General features: G+C 39.6%; 1 protein-coding gene across 1 annotated transcript in view; it reads left to right on the top strand.

Annotated features, from left to right (window-relative positions):
* Positions 1-4,221: 4,221 nt before the first annotated feature.
* The window catches only part of GDPD4 (glycerophosphodiester phosphodiesterase domain containing 4), an 85,377-nt gene continuing 61,995 nt past the window's right edge, over positions 4,222-27,603 (top strand). Inside the window, exons 1-4 of the mRNA XM_033207149.1 lie at positions 4,222-4,308; positions 17,876-18,078; positions 20,125-20,228; positions 25,863-25,956. Coding sequence (XP_033063040.1) covers positions 17,890-18,078; positions 20,125-20,228; positions 25,863-25,956 — 387 coding nt within the window. The 5' untranslated portion in view covers positions 4,222-4,308; positions 17,876-17,889. The remainder of the gene's footprint in view (positions 4,309-17,875; positions 18,079-20,124; positions 20,229-25,862; positions 25,957-27,603) is intronic.

Raw genomic sequence — 27,603 nt, 5'->3', positions numbered from 1 at the left:
CCAGCCTGGGAGACGGAGCGAGACTCCATCTCAAAAAGTAAAAAGAAAAGGAAAAAGGAGATTCATTACTTTTACTAAAAGTGACACTCCTTGAAACAAGAATACATGCATTTAGCAAAGATAATGTCCAAACTTTGGGTTTGATACACTGCTGCTGCCCTGTTGACCAGGGTCTGGAAAGCTTCAACATGCTGCCAAGAAACAGAAATCAGAAGCTGGCACTCAAGAGTGAGGTACCATATGCTTCCACAGGTCCTGAGTTTATCTCTTTCTTTATGTCACTTTTACCATTGTGTAGATTTAGATAACTGCCTCTTAAAACAACTCTTGACTAGGCCGGGCATGTAATCCCAGCACTTTGGGAGGCTGAGGCAGGCAGATCACCTGAGTTCAGGAGTTCGAGACTAGCCTGGCCAATATGATGAAACCCCATCTCTACTAAAAATACAAAAATTAGCTGGGTGTGATGGTGGGTACCTGTAATCCCAGCTATTTGGGAAGCTGAGGCAGGAGAATCGCTTGAACCCAGGAGGCAGAGGTTGCAGTGAGCCAAGATCATGCCATTGCATTCCAACATGGGTGACAGAGTGAGACTCTGTCTCAAAAACAAAAACAAAAACAAAACAACAACAACAACAGAAACCCTTGACTATCCATTCTTAATCCAAGGAGTGAGTGATAAAATTGCTCTTGTAATAATGAGAAAGCTACAAAGGGTTGGATAACTATTGCCTAGGCTTCAGACAGCAGAGAAAGTTGGAAATTGGCTGTGTTTTTATAACATTACTAGCTGAGAAAACTTTGCTATACACAAAGGCCTAGGTGAACATGTCCCATTCTAGATGTTTAAAGAGCGAATGGTGTGTGTGTGTGTGTATGAATACATATTTGCAAAATATTTGAAATAGGCCTTATGAACTACAACACATTGTTATTTTTAGCAGAATTCTCCAAAAGATGATAATGTAACAATGATTACTAAAAAAAAAACTTTATCTGGAGTTGGTTTGCTTCTCATGGAAACTATTAGACTAAGAGACTCTACTCTCCAGAATGAAGCTGGAGTTTTGAAGAAATGACTAGCATACAGTTTGCAGTTTTGAAAGAGTTTTTTTTTTTTTTTTAAACTGAGTCCTAACACAGTCTTATTTGAGTTCATTATACTTTTTGCCTAGGATTAGACAAAACCCACCAGACTTTAAACAATATTTACTGGAAAAGGATCATTTAATTAGCTGAATGATGAGCCTACAAAATTAAGTCAGTTCTGTTGGCTGTTGAGACAATAAAGTTGGGGAGAAAATCTTTCCCAGATATTAGTGGGAACCTGTGGTTTTTAAGAAACCACATCAGGTCATCAAGTCTACCTTCATTACTGATTTTTAACAGCCAGGGTTGAAGCCTCCTGCAGAGATTAATTGAATATTTATATACTTTGAAATAAGAATGTTACAATTTGACTTATTTGATAAAGTATTTGGTACCGTTTTTTATATTCTGTTTTACCTGCTGTAGTTTTGTCTTGCTTTTTGATATACCTTTAAAACCAGGAGTAACAGGATCAGGCCTGTATTTGCTCAAACTTGGGCCCAACCAGCAGAGCTTATTTCATTGTCTGTTGATAAGAGATGAGGGAAACTCTCTCCAGAAGCAGTCAAAATGGAGTTTCAAAAAAATCTTCCTATCACAAAGAGTGTTTCAGCCCTCGATTGGCACTCAGTGGGTGCCAACAGTTTAGTACTGTTATGTCAAGGGTTAAGCTAGGGTCCAGAATGGAAGTTAGGAGGGAGAGGGTCAATATCTCAAGTTTCGATCGACTTCTCTCCCTCTGCACTATCACCCACCCAACATCCAAGCTAACAATCTCTCTTCAGGATACTGCCAGATCCTCCTAACTGGTTACTGGGAGGCATGCTCCAGAGAATTCAGCTGGGTCAGAAAAGATGCAGCCTAACTGCCTAATTCCCTTTAAGGGTTGATGGGTCTGTAGCTTCTGGCTGTTTATGTAATGAACTAATTGACTGACATGTGCCAAGCACTGTAGTAGGCTTTGGGAATAAAGAGATTAGTTAGATCTTGTCTGTCCCGCAGGTAGATTACAATTAGAAGGGGGAAGCAGAAACTAAAACATTAGCAAAACAAAATAGGTAATTATATTCAATGTGGCTAGGATAGTAATAAGAGGTTTATTTGGAGGGATATATAGAACACACAGGAGAAGGTAGTTAATCAAGTCTGGTGGTGAGAAATAGGGGTGAGGATGAACAAAGAAGGCTTCCTGAGTTGAGCCTCACACTAAGAGAAGGAGTGCTAGCCAGGTCAAAGTTGGGAGTGTATAAGCCTGGCAGTAGGGACAGCACGAATAAACATGCAGAATGGTGTAGGGGAGTAGAATAAGAGGTTTGCTTTGCTGAAGCTTCAATGTAAGTGGGGGTGGTGGAGAGCTGGGGGCAAGTTGAGGCTGGAGAGAAAGGTGAGATCCAGTTTAAGGAGCTTTAACTTTTGGAATGTGTTTTAGGCATAGTCAGATTTGCATTTTTAAAAGATCAACAATTGGTCTTAGATTATGGGAGAGGTAAACTGGAAACAGTGAGGCTCTTTGGGAATCTGCTGCAGTCTACTCTAACATAGCAGTATTAAGCTGGTTGGCATACACTGAGATGATTAGGGCCTAGCGGGCATTGAAATACAATAAGATAATGACTAGGAGAAATAGATAGGAATAAGCAGAATTTGGCCACTCTGTGTAAGGTGGAGGGCTGGGGGGTTGCAAAGGAATAGGAGGAGTTGAGGATGAGACATCTGTTTCAGATCTTGTCATTTAGTGATTTAGAGCCATAGAAGATGGAGCAGACATGAGGGGAAAGATAATAAATTTAAGTTAGGGTTTACTGAGTTTGAGGTGTCTGCAGCAGGACAGCCAGATTGAAGGCCAGTGGCTGGCAGTTGGAGATAAAGGTCTAGAGCTCAGGAACGAGGTCACAGTTACAGAAATGTTACAGAGGAATCAAAGATTAAACAAACAAAAGTGAAAACAGGCCCATTTGTGGCCCTTTGAATGTTTGAAACTGGTTTAAAAAAGGTAAGGCAAAGTGGGGATGGTTAATGGGTACAACAAATAATAAATAGGATAAATAGGATCTAGTATTTGACAGCACAACAGGGTGACTATAGTCGGCAATAATTTATTGTACATTTGAAAATAACGTGTGATTGGAACGTTCATAACCCAAAGAAATGATAAATGCTTGAGGTGACAGATACTCAATTTACCCTGATGTGATTCTTTTTTTTTTTTTTTTTTTTGAGATGCAGTTTCACTCTTGTTGCCCAGGGTGGAGTGCAGTGGTGCTATCTCGGCTCACTACAACCTCTGCCTCCTGGGTTCAAGTGATTCTCCTGCCTCAGACTCCTGAGTAGCTGGGATTACAGGCACCCACCACTGTGCCTGGCTAATTTTTTTTGTATTTTAGTAGAGACAGGATTTCATCATGTTGGCCTGGCTGGTCTCGAACTCCTGACTTCAGGCGATCCACCTGCCTCGGCCTCCCAAAGTGCTGGGATTACAGGTGTGAGCCACTGTGCCTGGCCTCCTGATGTGATACTTACACATTGTATACCTGTATCAGAATATCTCATGTATCCCTACTATCAGGTGTATAAATAATACACCTATTATGTACCCATAAAAATTAAAAATTTGTTTTAAAAAGGCAGAAACAATCGTTAAAATTAAAATAAAATAAAGAGGTAGCCTGAGCGTGGGGGGTGGGGGCACAGGACTGCAGTCCCAGCTACTCTTCAGGCTGAGGCAGGAGGCTGCTTGAGCCCAAGTTTGAGGCCCAGACGGGGCGACAAGACCCTGTCTCTTAAAAAACATATAAATAAATATATATATTATATATATATATAGATAGATATATATACACCATATATAGAGATGTATATATATGTGGCAATTTTATGAATAACTGGGATACAAAAAATAGGTAATGCCTGAACTAAATTATTAACAAGGACTAAACTTACAGTTAAGTTCTTTTTGTAAGAACCAACCAAACCAAAAACAAAGAGAGCATACCTTACCGTACATTTAAAATGTGGGGCTCAGAGCCAAGGTTGGGGGTCTGGCCTTAGCTTCAGCCTAGCTCAGGCATGGGGTGTCCTTGACCACGCCCACAGCCCCGCCAGGCCACGCCCTCCCGCCCCGCCTGCCTGGAGCGGCCCCTCCAGCCAGGCATCCATCTTAAGAGACGCTGGTCTCCTTAGGCGTGAAGCTTGGATTTGGGTTGGGACTTTGAAGTCTCGGTAAGTAAATGTGCCCAGTTCCGTGCTTCCTCCTTAAGCAGCACCAGAAACAGAAAGTTTTATTAGTATTATTAGTCCGCAGCCAAACCTGAGGCCCTTTGACGTCGCTTGCTCACTGTGTCGGGTCGTTTGTGTCCCCTCTCGAGGATTACGGGCTTGGACCTCCTGTTCAGTATCTGACAGCAGCGGCTTCGTGTATTGTCTAGTTTTCTAGTTGTTAATGGCGAACGGGATAAAAGTCTGCTTCAGCTGTCCCAATCCTGGCCGGCAACCCCAGGGTTTTGACCTCATGAGCTGGGGAATGGCGGTGTCCTCTACTGAGATGAGACAGATTGCAGGAGGAATCTATTTTAGAGGGAAAAAACATCAAGGGTTCAGTTTTGGACATATTACTTCTGAGGTGCCTGTGAGAAATCCAAATGGAGATTTCAGTAGACTGTCGGATATATACGTGTAGAATTCAGAGAACAGGTCTGGGAAGGAAACAGTGTTTATTGATCTCCCCTTAAATATTAGGAATTTTCATGTAAACTTGGCTACCCTGGCTGGTGCTTAGACACAAAGTATCTGCAGGTGTGTGGACAATGGTGGTGGTAATTATTCTGGTTAAAAAGCTGCCTTTTATTCAATATCCGAGCAGCTTACCATCGTCCCATACAGTGTTTTGTGCATAACGTCTGCCCTTGGACACCCCAGTATTTGCAATTAGTCACACCAAGTTCTATATATATGCAGTAGTTTCATCATTAACCAGTTGAAAGTTTTTTTTTTCCTCATTTCCATTGTGATTTTTCTTTGACCCATGCATAGGTTTTTATAAATGTGTTTAATTCCCAAATGTGGAATTTGTTTTACTGATTTCCAGTTAAATTGCACTGTAGTCAGAAGATATATTCTTAAGATGTCAATTAGTTTATTAAAACCAATTGTGATCATTTTTGATAAATGTTCCATGTCCATTTGGAAAAAAGGTACACTCTGCATTTGTTGAGTACAGTGCTCCATAAATGTTAAGACTAGCTTGTTACTCAAGCTTTACAGTCGTCTATATTCTTACAGACATTTTTTCCTGCTTATTCTGTTCTTTAAGAGGTGTGCTAAATCTCCTACCATGATTATGCATTTGTCCATTTCTCCCTTAGAGACTAGGTGATTGGGTATTGTTATAGTTTTGGTGCTGCAAAATAAATAGAACTCGAATATAAAATTTTATTTTGTATATTGCTTTTGATTCTCAGCAAGGCAATATTCTTCTATAGAAGGGTGCACCCTTACAGATGGAGCAATGGTGAGTGCACACTTGGACAAGGGAGGGAAAGGGGTTCTTATTCCTGATGCGCATGGCCCCTGCTGGGGTGGTGGTCCCCTATTGGCTACTGTTAGACCGCACAGGCTAAACTAATTCCGATTGACTAATTTAGAGAGAGTGATGGGTTGAGTGGTTTGGAGGGAGTCAGCGTGGAGCAGGTAAGGGTGGAGCAGGTGATCAGGATGAGTCAGGGCAGAGCTGGTAATCGGAATGAGGGTGGAGCAGGTAATCGAAAAAAGTTGCTTTACGAGGAAGTTAAAAAGTAGAAGGCAAAGAATTGAACATACAGACATATTGATTATTTGAAGAGAAATTTAGAACTCCTATCTAATAGTACCTACAAATTGCAAATTAAAAAAAATTTTTTTTTCACATTATGAAATGTCCCTCTTTGTCTCTAGTATTGCTTTTATGCCTCAAAGTTTACTTTGCTGGTCATATAGAGAGGCAGATTGTATTATCTGACTCCAACTCTCCACCTTTTCCTTAGTTACGTTCTTTGTGTTCACACCTTTTTCCGTGTGACTACTGTGACCGACCACCATGAGGTGACCTGCCCTGATTGTTGACTTTGGGATCGGCTGTGTGAACAGACATCCCATGAGGCAGAGGTTTGAAATGGGCTTGTATTTGGGACTTACACTCTTGGACAACTTCCAGCACCATGAGAACATACCCAGGTCAATCTGGTTGAGTGACACATGAAGCAAAGCCAAGTCACCCCAGTCATTCTAGCTGAGGCAGAACAGATCAGCAGATCAGATAGCCCATTAACTCAGATGTGTGAGCAATAAACTCTTACTGTTAAATGTGGAACATACGCTCTAGGAGGTAAAGACAGACAACAAACAGTAAACATCCTAAATAAATACATTATATAATATTTTCTATAGAAAAAAAGAGCGCAATAGAGGAGTTAGAAGGAGGGAGCAGGTTGCGGTATTAAATAGTGATTAGGGTTGACCTTGTTGAGAAGGGGCCATTTGAGCAAGGAATTGAAGAAGGTGAGGTAACTACTACTTTTGAGGGTGAGATAGTAATTTAGGATTTCTTCCTTCTTTGGGCAAATTAATTGGGACAGAATACCTAATTCTTATATTGGGGATGCTGATGGTATTCCATGGGGCTGGTGAGAAGCTGTGGGGTGGTTGGTGTTGCCTAGCAACTGCCATCTCTGGCCTCTGTCTCATAAAGAGGGTCCAGGATGGGAATGTGTGATATTCTGGGTGAGAGGGATTACCTAGTTTTCATATGAGGCCAGTGTAGGGACCAAATGCTGATTTTTTTTTTTTTTAATCTTGCCCAAATTCCTATCTAAGGGGTCTGGGGAGTCATGCCCTGCAAACCATAAATTATCATCAGATGGGTTTTATTTAACCCTAGAGTCATGCCCTACAAACCATAAATTATCATCAGATGTGTTTTATTTAACCCTATATATCATAATTTACTTTGCAACCTGATCTGGCATAACAATACAAGACAAAAAGGAAAAAATATTTACCCCAAAATATGTTTCTTTGCCATATTTTGAAATGGTCCTGCAAAGCTGTTTTGTGTATGGGGAGGGAGGGAGGCGGGGAGGCGGGGAGGTGGGGAGGCGGGGGCATGGGGAACATTTGCGTCTGTAAAAAATCTCTGTTAACAAAGCTAGATCTTTTTCTTCCAGACCCTTCCAATCCTAAAGAGATTAACTAAGATCTGAATAGGAAACATTTGTCACCTATGGTCTCTAAGGGCAGCCACTATAAAACTTCAAAATAAGTTTGATCTGTACAATCTTTATCTTAACCTGACCATTCCCTTTCTATCTATCCCAGGTCTTTAGACAAACTCAACAAATGTCAACCAGAAAATGTTTAAATTTTTTTTTTTTTTTTTGAGACTCTAGGCTGGAGTGCAGTGGCACCATCTCTGGTCACTGCAACCTCCGCCTCCCGGGTTCAAGCAATTTTCATGCCTCAGCCTCGCAAGTAGCTGGGATTACAGGCGTATGCCACCACGCCTGGCTAATTTTTGTATTTTTAGTAGAAACTGGATTTCACCATGTTGGCCAGGCTGGTCTCAGACTCCTGACCTCAGGTGATCTGCCCGCCTTGGCCTCCCAAAGTGCTGGGATTATAAGCATGAGCCACCGCGCCTGGCCTGATTATACTTTTCTACTGTCACTTCAAGATGATTTGCAAGGAAATGGAAGGCAAATGTATGTGCCCAGTTCCTTTTCTTAAACTGATTCTCCAAGATCTTTTTATTTCAATCTGTTTTTTTTAAAAAAAAAAAAAACAACAACAACAAAAAACTGTAGGTAGTCTTTATTTTCCCTGTCTTTTTCAGCTCCTTCCTGAATTTCCAAAATGTCTTCATTTATGCGCTGAGGCTGGGTAATCACTCTATTCTCCATGCTGCCTAGTGTATTGTATAGATGTTTATTCTAGAAGTTATTACATTGTTATACTCAATTGCTAATATACATCCCTTCCACTGTATTTAAATCTTGTCAATGATAGGAGTTTTGACTTACTCATCCTTTTGCTCTTGACGCATAACCTAATGCTTGGTCATTTTAGTGCTCAAAGTGTGCTGAATGGATAACAATTATGATATTGAAAGCCAACATTCAGTTTACAATATTTCCAGAACTAAATTCACATCTATTGATTCACTCAATAATCCCCACAAACTATATTGGTAAGTACCATTATTATTCACATTTAAAGATGAGAAAACTGAGGTACAGAATACTTGCATAACTTGCCTAAAGTTGCACAGCTAAATATGGCAAAGATGGGATATGAAACATAGGCAAGGCGCTCCAGAGCATCTACTTTTTAAATTATGAACTATTTAAAATATACAGAAAAATATAGCCCCATATATTTATAATTGTTAACATCTTCCAATATTTGCTTTATCTTCTTTTAGATGAAGTACTTGAAAGTGAATTGCAGACACCATACATTTTACCTGTAAATACTTTGTGTGAAACTCTAAAAAAGGAATTTTTTTTTTTTTTTTTTTTTTTTGAGACAGTCTCTCTCTGTTGCCCAGGCTGGAGTGCAGTGGCGCGATCTTGGCTCTCTGCAACCTCCATCTCCTGGCTTCAAGCGATTCTTCTGCCTCAGCCTCCAGAATAGCTGGGACTACAGGCACACACTACCACGCCTGGCTAATTTTTGTATTTTTAGTAGAGATGGGGTTTCACCATATTGGCCAGGCTGGTCTCGAACTCCTGACCTTGTGATCCGCCTGCCTCGGCCTCCCAAAGTGCTAGGACTACAGGCATGAGCCACCACACCTGGCCAAAGAAGGAATTTTTTTTTACACAATGATATCATCATTTTCACACCTAAAATTAACAATAATTTACTAAACCAACTGAATGTAAATTAGTTAATATCCAAATTTCTACCAATTTCCTCCAGAAAGTCTTTTCACAGGTTCCAATCAAGATCTATACATCTGGCCGAGCGCAGTGGCTCACGCCTGTAATACCAGCACTTTGGGAGGCCAAGGCGGGCAGATCAGTTGAGGTTAGGAGTTCAAGACCGGCCTGGCTAACTTGGTGAAACCCTGTTTCTACTAAAAATACAAAAAATTATCCAGGCATGGTGATGCGTGCTTGTAATTCCAGCTACTCAGGAGGCTGAGCTAGGAGAATAGCTTGAACCTGGGAGGTGGAGGTTGCAGTGAGCCGAGATTGCGTCATTCCACTCCAGCTTGAGCAACGAGAGTAAAACTCTAAAAAAAAAAAAAATAATAATAATAATTCATACATCAATTCATATACTTATAAAAAATTTCTTTTTTTTAAATTTTTATTTATTTATTTATTTATTTTGAGACAGAGTCTCACTCTGTCCCCCAGGTTGGAGTGCAGTGACCTGATCTCCGCTCACTGCAAGTTCCACCTCCCCGGTTCAAGCCATTCTGCTGCCTCAGCCTGCTGAGTAGCTGGGACTACAGGCGCCCGCCACAATGCCCGGCTAAGTTCTTGTATTTTTAGTAGAGATGGGGTTTCACCATGTTAGCCGGGATGGTCTTGATCTCCTGGCCTTGTAATATGCCCGCCTCGGCCTCCCAAAGTGCTGGGATTACAGGCGTGAGCCACTGTGCCCGGCCAAGAAATTTCTAATTAAGATAGAATTTGCATACACTAAAATTCACCATTATTTAGTGTATAATTCTGCAAGTTTTGACAAATGCATGTAATTGTGTAAGCACTATCAAAATATAGGACAGTTTTTCTCCAAATCTGTAGCCTGCCTTTTTATGTCTTAAGAATGTCTTTTGAAGACTAGAAGTTATTAATATTGATGAAATACAACTTATCGGCCGGGCGCGGTGGCTCAAGCCTGTAATCCCAGCACTTTGGGAGGCCGAGACGGGTGGATCGCGAGGTCAGGAGATCGAGACCAACCTAGCTAACACGGCGAAACCCCGTCTCTACTAAAAAATACAAAAAACTAGCCGGGCGAGTTGGCGGGCGCCTGTAGTCCCAGCTACTCAGGAGGCTGAGGCAGGAGAATGGCGTAAACCCGGGAGGCGGAGCTTGCAGTGAGCTGAGATCCGGCCACTGCACTCCAGCCTGGGCGACAGAGAGAGACTCCGTCTCAAAAAAAAAAAAAAAAAAAAAAAGAAATACAACTTATCTGTTTTTTCTTTTATGGATCATGCTTTTGGTGTTATACCTAACAAATCTTTGCCTAAAGCAGGGACACATTTCATCTATGTTTTTTTCTATAAGTTTTATAGCTTTAGGTTTTATTTATTTATTCATTTAGAGACAAGGTCTCATTCTGTCACCCAGAATGGAGTATAGTGGCCCCATCATGGCTTGCTGCAGCCTCAACTTCCCCAATTCAAGTGATCCTCTTGCCTCAGCCTCCTGAGTAGCTGGGACTACAGGTGTGTGCCACCACATCTGGCTAATTTTTGTATTTTATGTAGAGATGGGGTCCCACTATGTTGCCCAGGCTGGTCTCAAACCCCTGGGCTCAAGTGATCCTCTAGACTCAGCCTCCCAGAGTGCTGGGGTTACAGGTATGACCTGCCGCACCTGGCCAGCTTTAGATTTATATTTCAGTCTGTGATCCATTTAATTTTTACAAAGAATGCAAAGTTGTGGGCCGGGCGCAGTGGCTTATGCCTGTAATCCCAGCACTTTGGGAGGCTGAGGTGGGCAGATCTTTTGAGGTCAGGAGATTGAGACCAGCTTGGCTAACACAGTGAAACCCATCTCTACTAAACATACAAAAAAAAAAAAAAAATTAGCCGGACGTGGTGACATGTGCCTGTAGTCCCAGCTACTCAGGAGGCTGAGGCAGGAGAATTGCTCCCAGGAGGCGGAGGTTGCAGTGAGCCGAGATCGCCTGCCACTGCACTCCAGCCTGGGCGACAGAGGCAGACTCTGTCTCAAAAAAAAAAAAAAAATGCAAAGTTGTAGATTGAGGTTCATTTGTTTTTGGATGAATATCCAATTGTTCCAGAACCATTTGTTAAAGAAACTGTCCTTTCTCCATCCTTCATACTTCTGTCAAACATGAATTGACCATATATAGATGGGCCTTTTTCTGGAACCGGTATTCTGTTTCATCTCTATGTCTGTCTGTTTGCTGATTCCACACTGTCTTGGTAACTGTAGCTTTATATTACGTCTTGAACTCAGGTAGTTGGAGTCAAAATACATTATTTTTCAAAATTGTTTTGGCTAGTCTATTTCCTTTGCCTTTCCATATAAATCTTAGAATTAGCTTATTGATTTCTACAAAAAAAAGTCCTCAGAGATTTTGATTGGAATCATGTTGAACCTGTAGATCTGTTTGGGGAGAATTGAGATTATAACAATATTGAGTCTTCTAATCCAAGAAAGTGGTACTTAGATTAGAAGACTCAGTATTGTTATGAGTCTTTACTTGAGTCTTTGATTTCTTTCGTGTCTTGTAGTTTTCAGCATGCAGATCCTGCACATATTTTGTTAGATTTATACCTAAGTATATGTTTGTTACTATTGTAAATCATCATTTAAATTTAATTTTTAAATACATGTTTCATCTTGGAATAATTTTAGATTTACAGAAAAGTTACAAAGATAGTACAGACAGGTCTTGTATACTCTTATCCAGTTTCAGTTTCCCCCAGCATTATCCTTTTACTGTGGTTCATTTGTTAAAACTAAGATAACATTAGTACATTACTGGTAACTAAACTTCAGATATTATTCAGATTTCACCAGTTTTCCCATTCATGTTTTGCTATTTCATGATGTAAATAGTGATTTAAAATTTTCACCTTATATTTGTTCATTCCTAGTCTATAAAAATTTTTGATTTTTGCATCTGGTTCTACCTTGCCAAACTCATTAATTCTAAGTGTTTTTTTGGTAGAATTTTGGAGATTTTCTACGTAGATAATCTTGTTGTCTGCAAATAGAGTTTTATTTATTTATTTCTATTCTTTATGCCTTTTATTTCTTTTTCTAGCCTATTGCACTGGCTAGGACTGCCAGTACAGTGCTGAACAGGATTGGTGATAACAGACATCCTTGCTTTGTTTCCGATCTTAGAAAAAAATCATTTAGTCTTTAGAAAGCAATCAGTCTTTCACCATTAAGTGTGAAGTTAGCTATTAGCTTTTAATATATTCTCCATACAAAGGCATAATATTTGCTATTCCTAGTGTGCTGAGGGTTTTTGTCAGGAATGGAGTTAGAATTTTCTCAGAAGTATTTTATGTATCTATTTAGATGGCCATATAGTTTGTCTTTAGTTTGATAATATGGTTAATTAAGTTTATTTATTTTTTTGTTTTGTTTTTGAGACAAGGTCTCACTCTGTTGCCCAGGCTGGAGTGCAGTGGTGTGATCTTGGCTCACTGTAACCTCCATCTCCAGGCTCAAGCAATCCTCCTGCCTCAGCCTCCCGAGAAGCTGGGACTACAGCCATGTACCACCACACCCAGCTAATTTTTGCATTTTTTTGTGGATACAGGATTTGGCCATGTTGCCCATGCTGGTCTTGAACTTTTGGGCTCAAGCAGTCTGCCTGCCTCAGCCTCCCAAAGTTGTAGGATTACAGAATTGAGTCACCATGCCTGGCCCCAAGTTGATTGATTTTTGAATGTTGAATAATCTTTGCACTCCTTAGGAAAACTACACTTGGTCAGTATGTACTGACGTATGTTAAGAATTTTTGCATTTGGATTCGTAAGGGATATTGGTTTGTACTTTTATTAGGATATCTTTGTCTGGTTTTGGTGTCAGGATATTGGTCACATAAAATAATTTGGAAAGTCTTCTCTTCTGCTGTAAGAGTTTCTGTAGAATTGGTATTATTTCTTCTGTAGATGTTTGGTAGAATTCACCAGTGAATCCTTTTTTTTTTTTTTTTTTTTCTTTTTCTTGATGGGAAGGCTTTTTAACAACAAATTCAATTTACTTGATAGTTAAAGGGCTATTCAAGTTTTCTATTTCTTCCTGAGTGAGCTTTAGTAGCTTTTGTCTTTCAGGGAATTCGCCCATTTCATGTATCTATAGAATTTATGGGAATGAAGTTGTACCAAATTCTTTGTTACTCTTTTGATGTCTCTAGGGTCTATGGTGATGGTTCTCTCTTATTACTGATATTGATAATTTGTGATTTCTTTTTTTTTTTTTTTTTTTGAGACGGAGTCTCACTCTGTCACCCAGGCTGGAGTGCAGTGGCCGGATCTCAGCTCACTGCAAGCTCCGCCTCCCGGGTTCACGCCATTCTCCTGCCTCAGCCTCCTGAGTAGCTGGCACTACAGGCGCCCGCCACCACGCCCAGCTAATTTTTTGCATTTTTTAGTAGAGACGGGGTTTCATTGTGTTAGCCAGGATGGTCTCGATCTCCTGACCTCGTGATCCGCCGGTCTCGGCCTCCCAAAGTGCTGGGATTACAGGCTTGAGCCACCGCGCCCGGTCGACTTCTTTCTTTTTTAATCTCCTTAATGTTCCTAGTCAGAAATTTATTAGTTTTGTTGGTCTTCTCAAAGAACCAGCTTTTGATTTCATTGATTTTTTCCCTATTTTTTCTATTTATCCATTGTTATTACTCCTAATCTTCTGTTAACTTTGTGTTTAATTTGCTCCACTTTTACTGATTGTCTGAAGATGGAAACTGAGGTTATTGATTTTGAGATCTTGTTCTCTCTCTCTCTCTCTCTCCATGCCACCATGCTCTGCTAATTTTGTTTTTAGTAGAGATCGGGTTTCTCCATGTTGGTCAGGCTGGTCTCAAACTCCTGACCTCAGTTGATCTGCCCGCCTCGGCCCCCCAAAGTGCTGGAATTACAGGCGTGAGCCACTGCATGTGGTAAGTATGAATAATTATATATCAACTCTCAAATATGTAAATGTCTGTGCTGATGGAAGAAACAAAAGGAAACAGAGCTTCTAAGAATTGATTGTTATTAATACATAGTGTTTGTACTTATTTATTGTATACATGTGGTATTTTGATACATGCATAGAATGTGTAATGGTAAAATCAGGGTATTTAGGATGTCTATCGCTTGGAACATTTGTCATTTCTTTGTACTAGGGACATTTCAAATCCTCTAGCTATTTTTAAATATGCTGTATATTGTTACCTGTAGTCACCCTACTATGCTATCAAACACTAGAACTTATTCCTTCTCTCTGTGTGTTTGTACTTATTAACCTACCTTTCTTCATCCCCCCACAACTCCACGTCCTTCCCAGCCTCTGGTAATGATCATTGTATTCAGTACCTCCATGAGATCAACTTTTTAAGCTCCCACAAGAGTGCGAACGTACAGTATTTGTCTTTTTGTGCCTGACTTATTTCACTGAACATGATGACCACCAGTACCATCCATACTGCTGCAAATGACAGAATCTCATTTTCTTTTTATGGCTGAAGAGTATTGTATATATAAGCTCATTTTCTTTATCTGTTTGTCCGTTGATGGACACTTAGGGTGGTTCTATATCTTTGCAATTGTGCACAGTCCTGCAATAAACATAGGGGTGCAGGTATCCCTTTGATAAACTGATTTCCTTTCTTTGGATAACTACCAGGTGGTGGAATTGCTGGATCATATGGTTACCACAATATTTTAATTTTTTGAGAAATCTCCATATTGTTTTTTATGGCCCGTACTAATTTATGTTCCCACCAACAGTGTGTAAGAATGCCCTTTATCTTTGCTACCTTCTTTATTTTTTTTCTTTTTGATAATAGCCCTTCTAACAGGAGTAAGATAACATCTCACTGTGCTGTTGATTTACATTTCCCTGATTATTAGTGATATTGAACATTTTTTCATATACCCGTTGGCTATTTGTATGTCTTCTATTGGGAAATAGAAGGGGTTTGGTGTGTTCTTCGTTTTCTAGTTCCTTGAGGTGCATAGTTACTTATTTGAAATCTTTTCTGCTTTTGATGTAGATATTTATTGGTATAAGCTTCCCTCTCAGCATTCCTCTAGTTGTATCACATAGGTTTTAGTATGTGTTTTTCATTTCGTTTGTTTCAAAAAATTTTTTTCTTAATTTCTTCATTGACCAGTGGTCAATCAGGACCATATTGTTAAAATAATTTCCATGTATTTTTACAGTTTCAAACATTTCTCTTGTTACTGATTTCTATTTTTGTTTTCCATTTTGGTCAGAAAAGATACTTAATGTGATTTAGATTTTTACAAATCTGTTTAGACTTGTTTTGTGGCCTAACATGTAGTCTATCCTGGAGAATGTTTTATGTGCCAATGGGAAGAGTGTGTATTCTGTAATTGTTGGATGTAAATGTTCTGTATATATCTGTTAGGTCCATTTGGTCTTTGTTTTCTTTTAGCACTTTGAAAGAAAAGTTTTTCTTTCACTCCATCCTCTCCTATCGTGTAAGATTTCTACTGAGAAATCCACTATTAGTCTGATTGGTTTCTCTTATATGTGACTTGATGCTTTTCTCTTGTTTTTGGAATTCTCTTTGACTTTTGGCAGTTTGACTATAAAGTGACTTGGAAAAGACCTTTTTGGGTTGAATCTATTTGGGGATCTTTGAGCTTCCACTCTCTGGATGTCTGAATCCCTTGTAAGACTTGGGAAGTTTTCGGTGATTATTTTATTATATAGGTTTTCTATGCTTTTCCCCACCTCTTCTTCTGGAATATCCAAAATTTGAGTACTTGGTCACTTAATGGTTTTCAAAATGTCATGTAGGGTTTCTTTATTCCCTCCTTTCCTTCCCCTCCCTCCCTCCCTTCCTCCCTTCCTTCCCTCCCTCCTTCTCTCTCTCTCTCTCTTTCCCTCCCCTCCCTTGCTCCCTCCTTCCTTCCCTGCCTGCCTGCCTTCTTTCTTTTTTGAGATGGAATCTTGCTCTGTCACCCAGGCTGGAGCGCAGTGGTGCAATCTCAGCTCACTGCAACCTCCACCTTCCAGGTTCAAGCAATTCTCCTGCCTCAGTCTCCCAAGTAGCTGTGGTTATAGACATGCACTACCACGCATGGCTAATTTTTGTATTTTTAGTAAAGACAGAGTTTCATCATGTTGGCCAAGGTGGTCTCGAGCTCCTGACCTCAAATGATCCGTCCACCTTGGCCTCCCAAGGTGCTGGGTGTGAGCCACCATGCCCTTCCTTCCTTCCTTCCTTCTCTTTCTTTCTCTTTCTTTGTCCCCTCCCCTCCTTCTGTTTCTTTCACCTTACTGGGTTACTTCAAATGACTTGTCTTCAGGTTCTGAAATAATATCTCCATATTGAATTATCTCATTCAGATTCTGAATTGTTTTTCTGATTTCTTTGTATTATTTATCTGTGCTCTCTTGTATCTCATTGGGTATATTTAATATTGTTATTTTAATTTATTTGTAGGCATTTCACACATTTCTTTTGCATTGGAATCTCTTGCTGGAGAATTATTATATTACTTTGAAGTTGTCATGTTTCCTTGCTTTTTCATGTTTTTTGTGTCCTTATGTTGATATCTGCACACCTGCTGTAACAGTTGCTTTTTATAATTTTTTGGATTGGCTTTCATAGGGAAGGATTTTTTTTTTCTTGTAGATGTATCTATAGAGTTGGTTGGGTGGGGCACTTTAGTTTTTATTTTGGGTTCATGCAGTAGTATAGTCTCCCTAGGATTTCTTTGACTGTAATCAGTGTCAGTAGTGTCTATGATTTTCTCAGTGGTTTAGGCTGTGGTTGTTAGCACAGGCTGCAGTGAGGCTTTGCTGGGAATGGGGACATCAGGCAGGCCAATCCTCAGGCCCCAGTGGTGGTGATGGCAGGCCGATTGTTCCTGTCCTTGGACCCCTGGCCAGTGTACACAGGCACGGTGTTAGCAGGTCTAGGAAGGCCAGTTTTTAGGTCTCTAGGTGGCTTGCTTGGGTACTGGCAGTGTTAGCAGTGTGCTGGGCAGGCAGGTGGGACCCTGGAGCCCTGGGCAGCATGTGTGGTGTCAGTGATGGCAGTAGTGTTAGGGGGCCAATCTTTGGTCTCCCAGGTGACATGCACTGGTGCTAGCAGTGACAGCAGTAGGATGGGTGAGTCAGTCTGTAGGTCCCCAGGTGGCACATGTGGGTAGGCATTGGTGCTGGTAATGGTGCCAGGTGATGTTGGCCTGTCCTCAGGCTCCTTGATGATGTACACAGGTGCAGGTTGTGGTGGTTGCCTGTGTTCTTAATGCTGTTGTGAAGCCACATACTACATATTTTGTTCTATCTCTGAAATATTTTTTGTTGGCAAAGGAAAAATAAACTTGTCACATTTCAGCCATTGTTGTTTTGAAGATTCCATCATTCATAATTGAAGCTAACCCTAACTGATTCCATATGGGAGAGGAGAGAAAGGGAAGAAGCAGCCAGCTGTGTATCTGAGTCACTTATTAGTCAAGGATGATATTTTCATGTACCTCACCCATGCCTTTAACGTCTCAAGTTACTTCAGCAGCATATTGCAATTTGAGAAGCACATTTGTATATATTATCTCATTGGATTTTTTCAGCATCTATTAGGTGGTGAGGACAGGGAATATTGTCCCATTTTAGAGGTGTGAAAACTAAACCTAGCGTGATGCAATGATCACAGTAAACACTCAACAAGTTAGTGAGAAAGGTAGGAAGAAGCTCTGTTTTTCTGCCCCAAATCCACTGTATTATCTTTGATTATAAACAGTTTTTAAAAAATTCATCTCTCTTTGATAAAATTTTCTGTAGAATGATGGGATAAGGTACATTAAGGGGAGTTACACTAGATCCTGATTATTTTATTTGTCTTTCAGCCAAAGGGTGAATCATGTTTAAGAAGGTCAACAGGATTGAGCACAAGAGGAATAAGACAGGAAAACCAAAAAAACTTAATCCATGGATTCCACGCATCTTCAACCACCAATGCTATGTCACCTTCCTTACTGGCTGCTATAGTTGCCTTTGGAAATTCAGACAATGGGAAAAAACTAAAGTTGGATTTTGTTGCTGCACTTGGGTACAAACTGATAAGGAGCTGGACCGCGTTTTCTCAGATGTGGGGAACATAGGCTGACCGCTGGCCCCATAAGGGCTTTTTATGGTCTCCAGGACTGGGGATGCTAAGGCTCCATTTCTTCCATAAAAGTATTGCACCAATATTAAACTTAAAACATGTACTTGCTTTCTTCATTTCTTTCCTTCACTTCATTTTTCACTTTTACTCTTTACTTTTCCTTACTACCTCTTTTATGTTTATTCATTAATTCACTTTTGCATTTATTCATTCAGTGAATCTTGAAGAAAAACTGATGTTTGGGTGCAATTAGATGTTTTTGGTTAGGGATTACGGGGATACCTGAATTGTAATTTGCTCTCCTCTGTGAATTTCTCTTCTCGGGAGAAAAAAACAGCAAGTGAGAAACAAGGTGCTCATTCATAATTGGTCAAGCTAGTGGTGATTTTCCCTAAGGAAGAGCTCTAGAAAGACTGAGTGGTGGCATATGGACTAGCCTCTTTTAGGGCCTCTATTTGTAAGCCATATGTTGGAACCCTTTGGTGAGCTACATGGTATAAGTGATTAAATTATCAGCACACTGAAATGAGAACAGAAGAGCAAAATCATGTACCTTTACTTATTTGTGAACATGGCCCAACTAGGGTCCCAGAATCAGACCTATTGGATAATTAATTTCTTATACCTGAAGTGGGGAACACAAGGAAAGGGGTAGGAAATGGGAGGTTTCCCTGGAGTAGGCAGGAATGTTCTTCTGTCCCCACTGTATCTTTCCTGCCCAGATATTTGGCCTCTATGCGAGTCACTGGGGATAATACAAGTGCTTCAGGCATGCTTCCTGCTCTCAAGGAATTCAGTCTACTGTGGGGAAAGATAAGTACACACACACAATCTCAATATAGTGAGAGAAGTGCTGTAACTGTATGTGCATGTGCACAGGCACATACCAAGGGGAGGGCCACCTTTTAAAAGGTGAAGGGTGATTAAGAATTGGATAGGTAGAGAATTGGGGATGGTGAAAGAATTGGTATTGGAGGAGAAGTCAAAGGGCATAGTGAGTTTGGAGATTGATATAAGGTTTATTTTAGATGAAAGAGAGGATATGAAAGAAGAAGTGAGGGGAAAAGAAGCTAGAGAGGGAGATGGGTCCAATGTTGTGTGGTTTTAAGAATTTGACCTCTGCCATTGGGAATAAAGAATCCCCAAAGACTTTAAGCTGATGAAGTAGTCTGAGCTGTGGTTTGGAATGATTATTTGATTGTGTGGAGGATGTATTGAAAGGCACAAAACTAACACAGGGAGACTTCTTTGCCTTCAGAGAAAGCAGTACCTCCTCCATAGTGATAACCTCCATTTTGGTTTTGAGCTTACACAGATCTGGGTTCTAGTCCTGCCCCTGCTACTTCTTAGCTGTGTGATCTTGAATCAATTATTTTACTTCTCTGAGCTTTCTTCTGCAAAAATGAGATTGATGCCTAACTCATATGGCTCTAATGAGAAATAAATCAAATGGAAGTAGCTTGTGAAATCCTTAGCATTTTGCTAGAACAAAATAGCTACTTAAAAAAAATTATTCTTTAACTCCGATTCCCCCTTTCTTCTCCAATGGGGTAGACTGATGACTAAATGAACTCATTAATGATGAATGAATCAGTAAATTAATTACTGAACAAAACATCTGGTAGCTGGAGAGGCAGATGAATTCAACAGATGATTATTAAAAGCCAGCTGCATTCAAGAAACTATACTATGTATTGGTAATACAGAGATGTTCCTTTTCCTCAAAGAAGAAACAGTGTAGCATCAGATAAAACATAAATGCATAATTCCAGTTCAGTGTAAGAAAGGTTGTAAATAGGCATATACAGGATTTGGTAGGGGTAAAAAGAAGAGAGTGGTCACTCCAGCCTCAGGAGGGTAATGCATGGCAGTGCAACTTATACCTGAGGTGGGGAACACAAGGAAAGGTAGTTTGGCAAGTGTATACAGAAACTGCTGAGGTAATAAGGATAAATGAAGCTAAGTTAGATTTCTTTTTTCTCTTCCCAGAAAGAGCAATTATTTTGCCCGTGCCTGGTAATTTCATTTGTCTTGTCTCTGATGTTGCTGTTCCTGTGGATAGAAACATCCAATGAATACTTTAACTTTGACTGGTGAGGTTCACTTTTTGTAGTTTCATTTGTGTAAGGGCATTTTGGTCTGATAACTACCTGGATTCTACCTCAGGCTGAAAAGATCTGGTGATATAGTAGGGAAGGCGGACAAAACTGGGCTTTCCACAGCTTGTGGGTGAGAGGCCTGCCTCTGGGGCAGGGGTAGGATGCTTAGCACCCTAACTTCTTATACTTTCTTCCACTGTGGTCAGTCTCAGACTAAATCTGGCTCAGTGGGAAGCTTTCATGCTTCCAATATCCACAGTCCTTCTACTCAGATAATGATTCCCTGTATCTTTTCTTTAGTCTCTTTGAGTCACTGATGCCGACACTAGTTGGTCTTCATGATCTCTATCCCTGAACCCCACCTTCTCTGCTGCTCCTATACCCTCTTCCTCTCCCTACTGTTCTTAGGAGGCTTCCTAGGATTCTGCACACAGTGACACGTATCCCTTCCCAGCACTCTTTCATGGCTAAACTCCTACTCTGGAATGTCCCCAGCCCTTCTAGTTTTTCTGGCTTGATGTCTGCTAACCTTACTGCAAATCTTGTTATTTGGTATATGGGGAAGAAGGATCTGTTTGGATATGAGGCTTTTAAAAATGGAATACAGTTTTGTTTTTTTTTTTTATAGAAGTAAAACATGGTTTGTTATTTTATGTGTAAAGTGCAAAAAGTTAGAAATATAGTATCTGCCTAGTCCCATTCTTGAGAGATAATCACTCGATATATTTTTCTTTGCTGATTTTTCTATTACGTTCATGTTGTATACATAATTTTGCTTTTTCTTTTCACTTAAAATAACAAACATTTTAACAAAATTTTTAAACTCCTAATGAACATCATTTAAAATGGTTTAAAAATATTTCATGACAGATGCTATAATACACTTAGCCATTTTTAATTGTTAGGCATTATATGTGTGTCCAATTTTCTCGTTTTTATAAACTAGTAATGCAGAGAAATCTTTGTATTCTGACTAATGTTCCTAGAATAGATTCCCATAAATGGCATTATTGAGTCAAGAAGAATAAACGTTGTTAAAATTCATTATGCCCCCAAATTAGCCAGGCATGGTGGTGTGTGCCAGTAGTCCCAGCTACTTAGAAGGCTGAGGTGGGAGGATCCCTTGGGTCTGGGAGGCAGAGGTTGCAGTGAGCCAAGATTGTGCCACTGCATTCCAGCCTGGATGACAGAGCCAGACCCTGACTCAAAAAAAAAAAAAAAAAAAATTTATTATGTCTATTGCCAAAGTACTTTCTCAAAAGGTTATAGCAATTTCTATTTAAAACAGAGGTATATGGTAGCATTAAATATTCTAATATTGCATATTTTTTCTTGATGAAATTTTTTTGTTTTAATTTGAATCATTTAGTTTCAGAACAAGTTTATTTAACTAATTTCTTTTAAAATTTATTTTCCTTTGCTTACTTATTCATTGGGGGTTTTCAGTTAGCCTTCTCACTGGTTCATCTGCAGTTTTCTTTATGGGCCGGTTCTGAATTATTTCACAGAAATTGTATTTCAATTTAAAATATAAATGCTATGGTATAATTTATTCATATTTATAAATTTTAAAATACCAGCTCTGAGATCCATAGTTGACAAGGTTTATGCAAAGTCTAATATCCAAATCTTTCTGCCTCTCTCCCCATCCCTTGAGTGGTATCAAAGTTCTGGGGCTTACCACAAGATAGCAAAAATAGCTTGGTGGTGGTAAGAAGAAACTCTGGTCATCAAAATGACACTGGTCACTCTGGCCATTATTACTTTCATTAGACAGTGCCTCAGTCAAGCATTGGTCCCTAGCCACTTTTTGGAATTGCTCTTCCAGGCATTTTATAGAAATATTCCTCACAACAGGCTTTTGCATTGACCACAAGCATGGCTTGGAACCCTCACCATTGTTCCCAAGACTGAGATGCTTACTGGCTAGCTTCCATGATCTTCCTTGCAACCATCCCCAATTTGTGAATTTCGTCTGCCAGGATACAGTGTTGTAAATCAGGCACAAGTCTGAGTACCAATGAAGTCTTCAATCCTAGTGCAAAGTTGCAGCATAGTCTTTCATTTTCTTCATATGTTTTTAACTTGAAGACTATTTCGTATAATAACTAATATAGCTATACTAGATTTGCATGGTTTATCTTTTCCATCCTTTATTTTTTTAACCTTTCTACAGCTCATGTTTTGGAAGTTTCTCTTATAAATAGCATGTGGTTGGGTTTCTCAAATCCAGTTTGGCAATATTTGTCTTTATGTTCCAAATAAAAAATAGCTCTGTACTAATATATCACTAATATATTTTATTTGAGCTTACATCCGTATTCTTCCTAATGCTGTTGTCCTATCAGTTCTGTGGGTTTTGTTTTGTTTTTGAGGCAGGGTCTCACTCTGTTGCCCAGGCTGGAGTGCAGTGGTGTGATCTTGGCTTATTGCAGCCTCTGCCTCCCAAGCTTGACTGATCCTCCCACTTCAGCCTCCCAAGTAGCTAGGACTACAGGTGCAAACCACCACACCTAGCTATTTTTTTTTTTTTTTTAATGGAGACAGGGTTTTGCCATGTTGCCCAGGCTGGTCTCAAACTCCTGAACTCAAATGATCTGCCCACCTCGATCTCCCAAATTGCTGGGATTGCAGGTGTGAACTACCGCACCCAGCCCTGTGTTCTTTTTTCCTCTTTTCTTGCCTTACTTTATATTAAGTATTTTTTATTACTTTATTTTTCCCTCTATTAACTTGGAAGGAATACCCATATTTTCTGTCCTACTGACTCTTGCAGTCTTTTTTGTACCTGCCCTGGAAATTGCAACATGTAATCTTGACTCACCAAAGTCTTATATTAGTATTTTAACCTTTTCCTGGATAATACGAGGATCTTGAAACACCTTAACTTCATTTACCTCCTTCTGAGTTATAAGCTATTCTCATCATATATTTTAATCCTACATACTTTTCCAACCACAGATGACATTATTGTTGTTTTGTATAGTTAATATTCTTTTACATTTACCTATATATTTACTTTTTTATTACTCTTCATTTTATCATGCACCTCTGATCTTTCATCTAGAATCTTTTTTTCTCTGTATAAAAAATAACCCCTAGGTGTCCCATAGAAGGTGACTGTTAGGAAGAGGAGAGGCCTGAGCTGTGTATACCATCAAGCCAGTACCTAGGGAGAGCAGATTAATAATGTCGGTTCACACATTTAGATGCTTCAAAGCTAGGATTCATTCCCCCACAAATCACAAACTGGAAAAGTTTGTGCTTTCTCCTAGGATGTAACCCTGGAAGTTCCAAATCAATGTGTATTATGTTTACAAGGTTACCTTCTCCCCTGTAGCCCTGTGAAGTTTCTAAGAGCTTCCTGTACCTCAGCCAATTCTAGAGAAAAATTACCTCAAATGCTGCTGCACTATCTCTGGATTTCCTTCCTTGTTTGGATCTTGGCTCCATAGTTCTTCAGTGTCTGGTAGATGTCTGATGCTTTCATTTAGATTTTTCAGAACATTTTGTCTAGCTTTTCTAGTTGTTCCCCTTAGCTAGAAAGGGCAGAAATTTTTGGTAGGGTAACTGTAACTTCTCTCTTTTCCCCTCTGTGTGTGTTGTTTCTCCATTTCTCAATATCCGAGGGTTCCTAGGGCCTCCACCATCAATGTGTCTTTTTTTCTCATCTAGAGTTACTGTCAGCTGACAGTTGGTGATGCTGATATAAAACATTGCAATATGTATTGGGGAAAAGTGCAAGAAAGCTGCATCTTACAGCTGTGAGAAAGCAGGGAAGGGGTCCTTGAAAGTTTCTTTAAACATTCTGTTATAACGATAACAGAAAATATGGATTTTACATGAGTAGGTTGCATTGACTAGGCTGCCACAATAAAGCTGTCTTGGTTGAGTGAGTAGGCCTACATCCAAAATGGAGATGTGATTATGCTGCTAGCGGGATGTAACACAATAGTCCAGAGCAGAGAGAAAACTGCTTAAAAATGCTAAATCAGAAGAAGCCTAACTTGGACACATTCATGTAGAGTAGGCCTACTGCATAGTCATCAGCATTGTATATTCCCAGCTTAAAGAAGTGATGGCCAAGAAAAGAGACTTCCTTTTTCAATTCCCACTGATGTTCAGGCAGTCACATAAGCAAACTCCTTCTCACTCTTTTCACTCCTTTTTTTCACACCACTACCACCACCAACAGTAAGTACAGTTACTTACTGGGATGGGAAGAAGTAGAGGGAGAGAGAGGAAAAGCCAAATCACGGTTCTTCTTTTGCCTATAATCCATAGCTGGGGGGTGGGAACTTCACCTGAGTTTGGTAAGAGGGCTTTGAAGTAAACCAAACTAATAGTAATATTTACATGTGATTGGGCATCCAAAAGAAAACCTTTTAGGTTGAAAGAGATTAAAATACAATATCAATGTGAGCAGTAAGATGATTAGAAGAAAGAGGAGTACCATGAAATGACAAACATTGTTTTCTTTGTTACTTGGAAAGCAAAGTCAGTATCTCGATTTGGTTAAACTCATTAATTCTTTGACTACATCTAGAGTGCTATTAAGGCCAGATTTCATGTTTTTTTAATTTCAAAATTTTTTTTTCAAGATCTCTGTTTGATTGTTTTGATAACATCAAAAAATTGTGCTTGGGTTAAAACACCCTATTCTTGTTTCATGGATGTGAATCATTCCTTTACATTATGGAAGATCTTAAATATATTCATTTTGTGGCTCTTTTCTGATTGTTCTATTAATTATGTTTTCTTGGGTCCAAGTTTTTCTATTTGTTGGCTTCATAGGGTTCATTTGTTGACATCCCTTACATGTTTTCTGATTCCTGATTGTGAGCTCATCTTCTACAGAGCACTCTTCCCAGTGTCTTGATCTGGGATACCTTTGTTAGTAAGGCTGTTTGCCTGTTTGTTTCTTCCTAGTTTATCTCACAGCCCTTGTCCAAGAGAATTTCCTTTATAATTCTTATTAATGTAGTTTTTTGTTCACTAGCCTGTAGTTTACATCTTAAAAAATATAATTTCTCCAGGTTTTGTACAGAGAGGAGGAAATTTCTGTTTTCTTGACATGAAGATTCAAATTTATTTGATGTGTAATACCTAGACCAAGTATAACATTGTTTCTCCTAACAAATCATTAGCAATTTTCTCTCATATGCTACATTAGGAACAGAAAAATTGGGGCTTTTTTTTAATATGGTGGCTGTGATTGCAATGATGTCCAAAAATGTATATGCATGTGGACAAGGAGCCTGCCAAAGTGTAAAGTATTAGTTTTGTTCAGGTGGTAACTTATGGGATATGTTGTTTCTCTTCCGGTATTCCCAAATTTCTGTATTATATTATTTTTTTAAAAAGAGGACATAATTTTTAAATATGTATTCTAAATAACTTAAAATCCTACTGTGTTTACAAACCCCATGAACATCTCCAATTGCCTACAGAACACAACTTTAAAACTCCTCATATAAGTATCCACAAAAACTGCTGTTCACACACTGTTTCTCTTTTTATCTCCCTACATTTTCTTATGCCTTATCTAGTCTGGTTTTGTCCCTATCCTTGACACAGATGCTACTGATTTCTGCAGTATTTTAAGAACTGAAACACATTTTTTTTCAGGGTCACTTTTCTAGGAACAGGATACTGGTTTTTCTGGTCTATTTTTATTCTGAGTTTAGCTGGGATCCTGACTGCCTACTCTTCATTGCTGTTGGTGAGTAATGCTTCTCATTTCTTCCACTCCCTTCCTGAGTAGCCTGATGAGGTGTTCCTGCCTGTGGTATAGTATCCAGTTGGTACTAGGGGCTCTCAGAACCCAAGTTCATTCTTGTCTTAGTAGAGTTGGGGTTTACATTAGCTAGTTGAATTTTAGGCACAAGGAATAGGATGTGGAAGGAAAGCCTATTCTGTTAGAGGATGTGTCTTGCCAGTTTGGCCCTTTGAAAGTGTAACAGAACATCCTTTTTCTATTTCCTTGTTTTATACCCTATACTGTGGTTCCCTCAATATTGTCATTTTAGATACCCATAGCTTCACATCAGCAGTATCTTTACTCATCTCATGTCCCATCTTCTGAAAATCAGTCTTTCTGGGCCTTATAAAAATTTGCTAGTTTGTTAAACTTGTTCTGATGGACAAATGCTAGTCACCTAGCCCAGATGCAAAGTACATTTTAGCAAAAGCCTTTTGGCAATAGTGTGGCCTTGTTTCTGTTACCTAACATAGTAGTGTCTCTTAGTGTGAGAAATTTATGCCAGGTAAGAGAAAAGTCTGTGGAAATGGGAGGATAACTTTAGTCAGAGTTTTGCAGTGCCCATTTATACATAGGGCAGATAACTTTCTCTGATTTCACCATTCCTTTCTCTATTGAATTCTTGTCTGATACAGAAGAACCTAGCCCCCAAATCTGTTGCTATTTGCATGAACTTTTTCTTTCAAAAAAACTTATTATTATATGAGCAGAACATTGTGAGAAGTGCTGAGTATACGGAGATCAATAAAAACTAAGCAATTTCTGTTTTCATGCAGTGCACTTCATGGAGGTAGGTGTGAGATATAAGTTACAACTATTCCTTGTCACTGGAGTGGGATCTTAAAGGAATGTTAGATTTGGACATATAGATATGGTAATGAGGAAGAACATTGTGGGCTGAGGGAGCTTCATGACTAAGCAAGACAGAAAAATATAGGATATCTTGCTGAGAAGGAAAGGTCAGTTCTGTTAGTATGTAGGGCATAATGAAGAATAATGGGGGGCCGGGTGCGGTGGCTCCTGCCTGTAATCCCAGCACTTTGGGAGGCCAAGGCGGTTGGATCACAAGGTCAGGAGATTGAGACCAACCTGACTTAACCCGGTGAAACCCCGTCTCTACTAAAAATATATAAAAAAAAATTAGCCGAGCGTGGTGGCAGGCACTTGTAGTCCCAGCTCCTCAGGAGGCTGAGGTAGGAAAATGGGGTGAACCTGGGAGGCGGAGCTTGCAGTCAGCCGAGATAGAGCCACACTGCACTCCAGCCTGGGCGATACAGCAAGACTCCGTCTCAAAAAAAAAAAAAGAATAATGGGGAAACATGGCTGAAAAGATAGGTTTGTGAGATTTTGGAAGGCCTGGAAAGAAAGGCTAAGACATTTGATATAAATCAGTTTTCTATTTTAGGAAAATTATTCTCGATGTTTTGGTTTGGAGGGTGGCTATAGGCAGAGAGACCAATTAGAAACTTTTTTTTTTTTTTTACAGGAGGAAAATGTAGATGAAGGATGTGCTCTGGGCCAAACTCTGACTACTGAATTGTGCCGTTTTTATGCACAATAAACATGAAATGGTATAGTTCGGTTCTAAGAGGGGAATGAATTCTAGTG

The sequence above is a fragment of the Trachypithecus francoisi genome, unplaced genomic scaffold, assembly GCF_009764315.1.
Source record: "Trachypithecus francoisi isolate TF-2019V2 unplaced genomic scaffold, Tfra_2.0 Lachesis_group8, whole genome shotgun sequence".
NCBI lineage: Eukaryota > Metazoa > Chordata > Mammalia > Primates > Cercopithecidae > Trachypithecus > Trachypithecus francoisi.
Note: the sequence above shows the minus strand (reverse complement) of the source record. Positions and strands in the feature narration are given on the sequence as shown.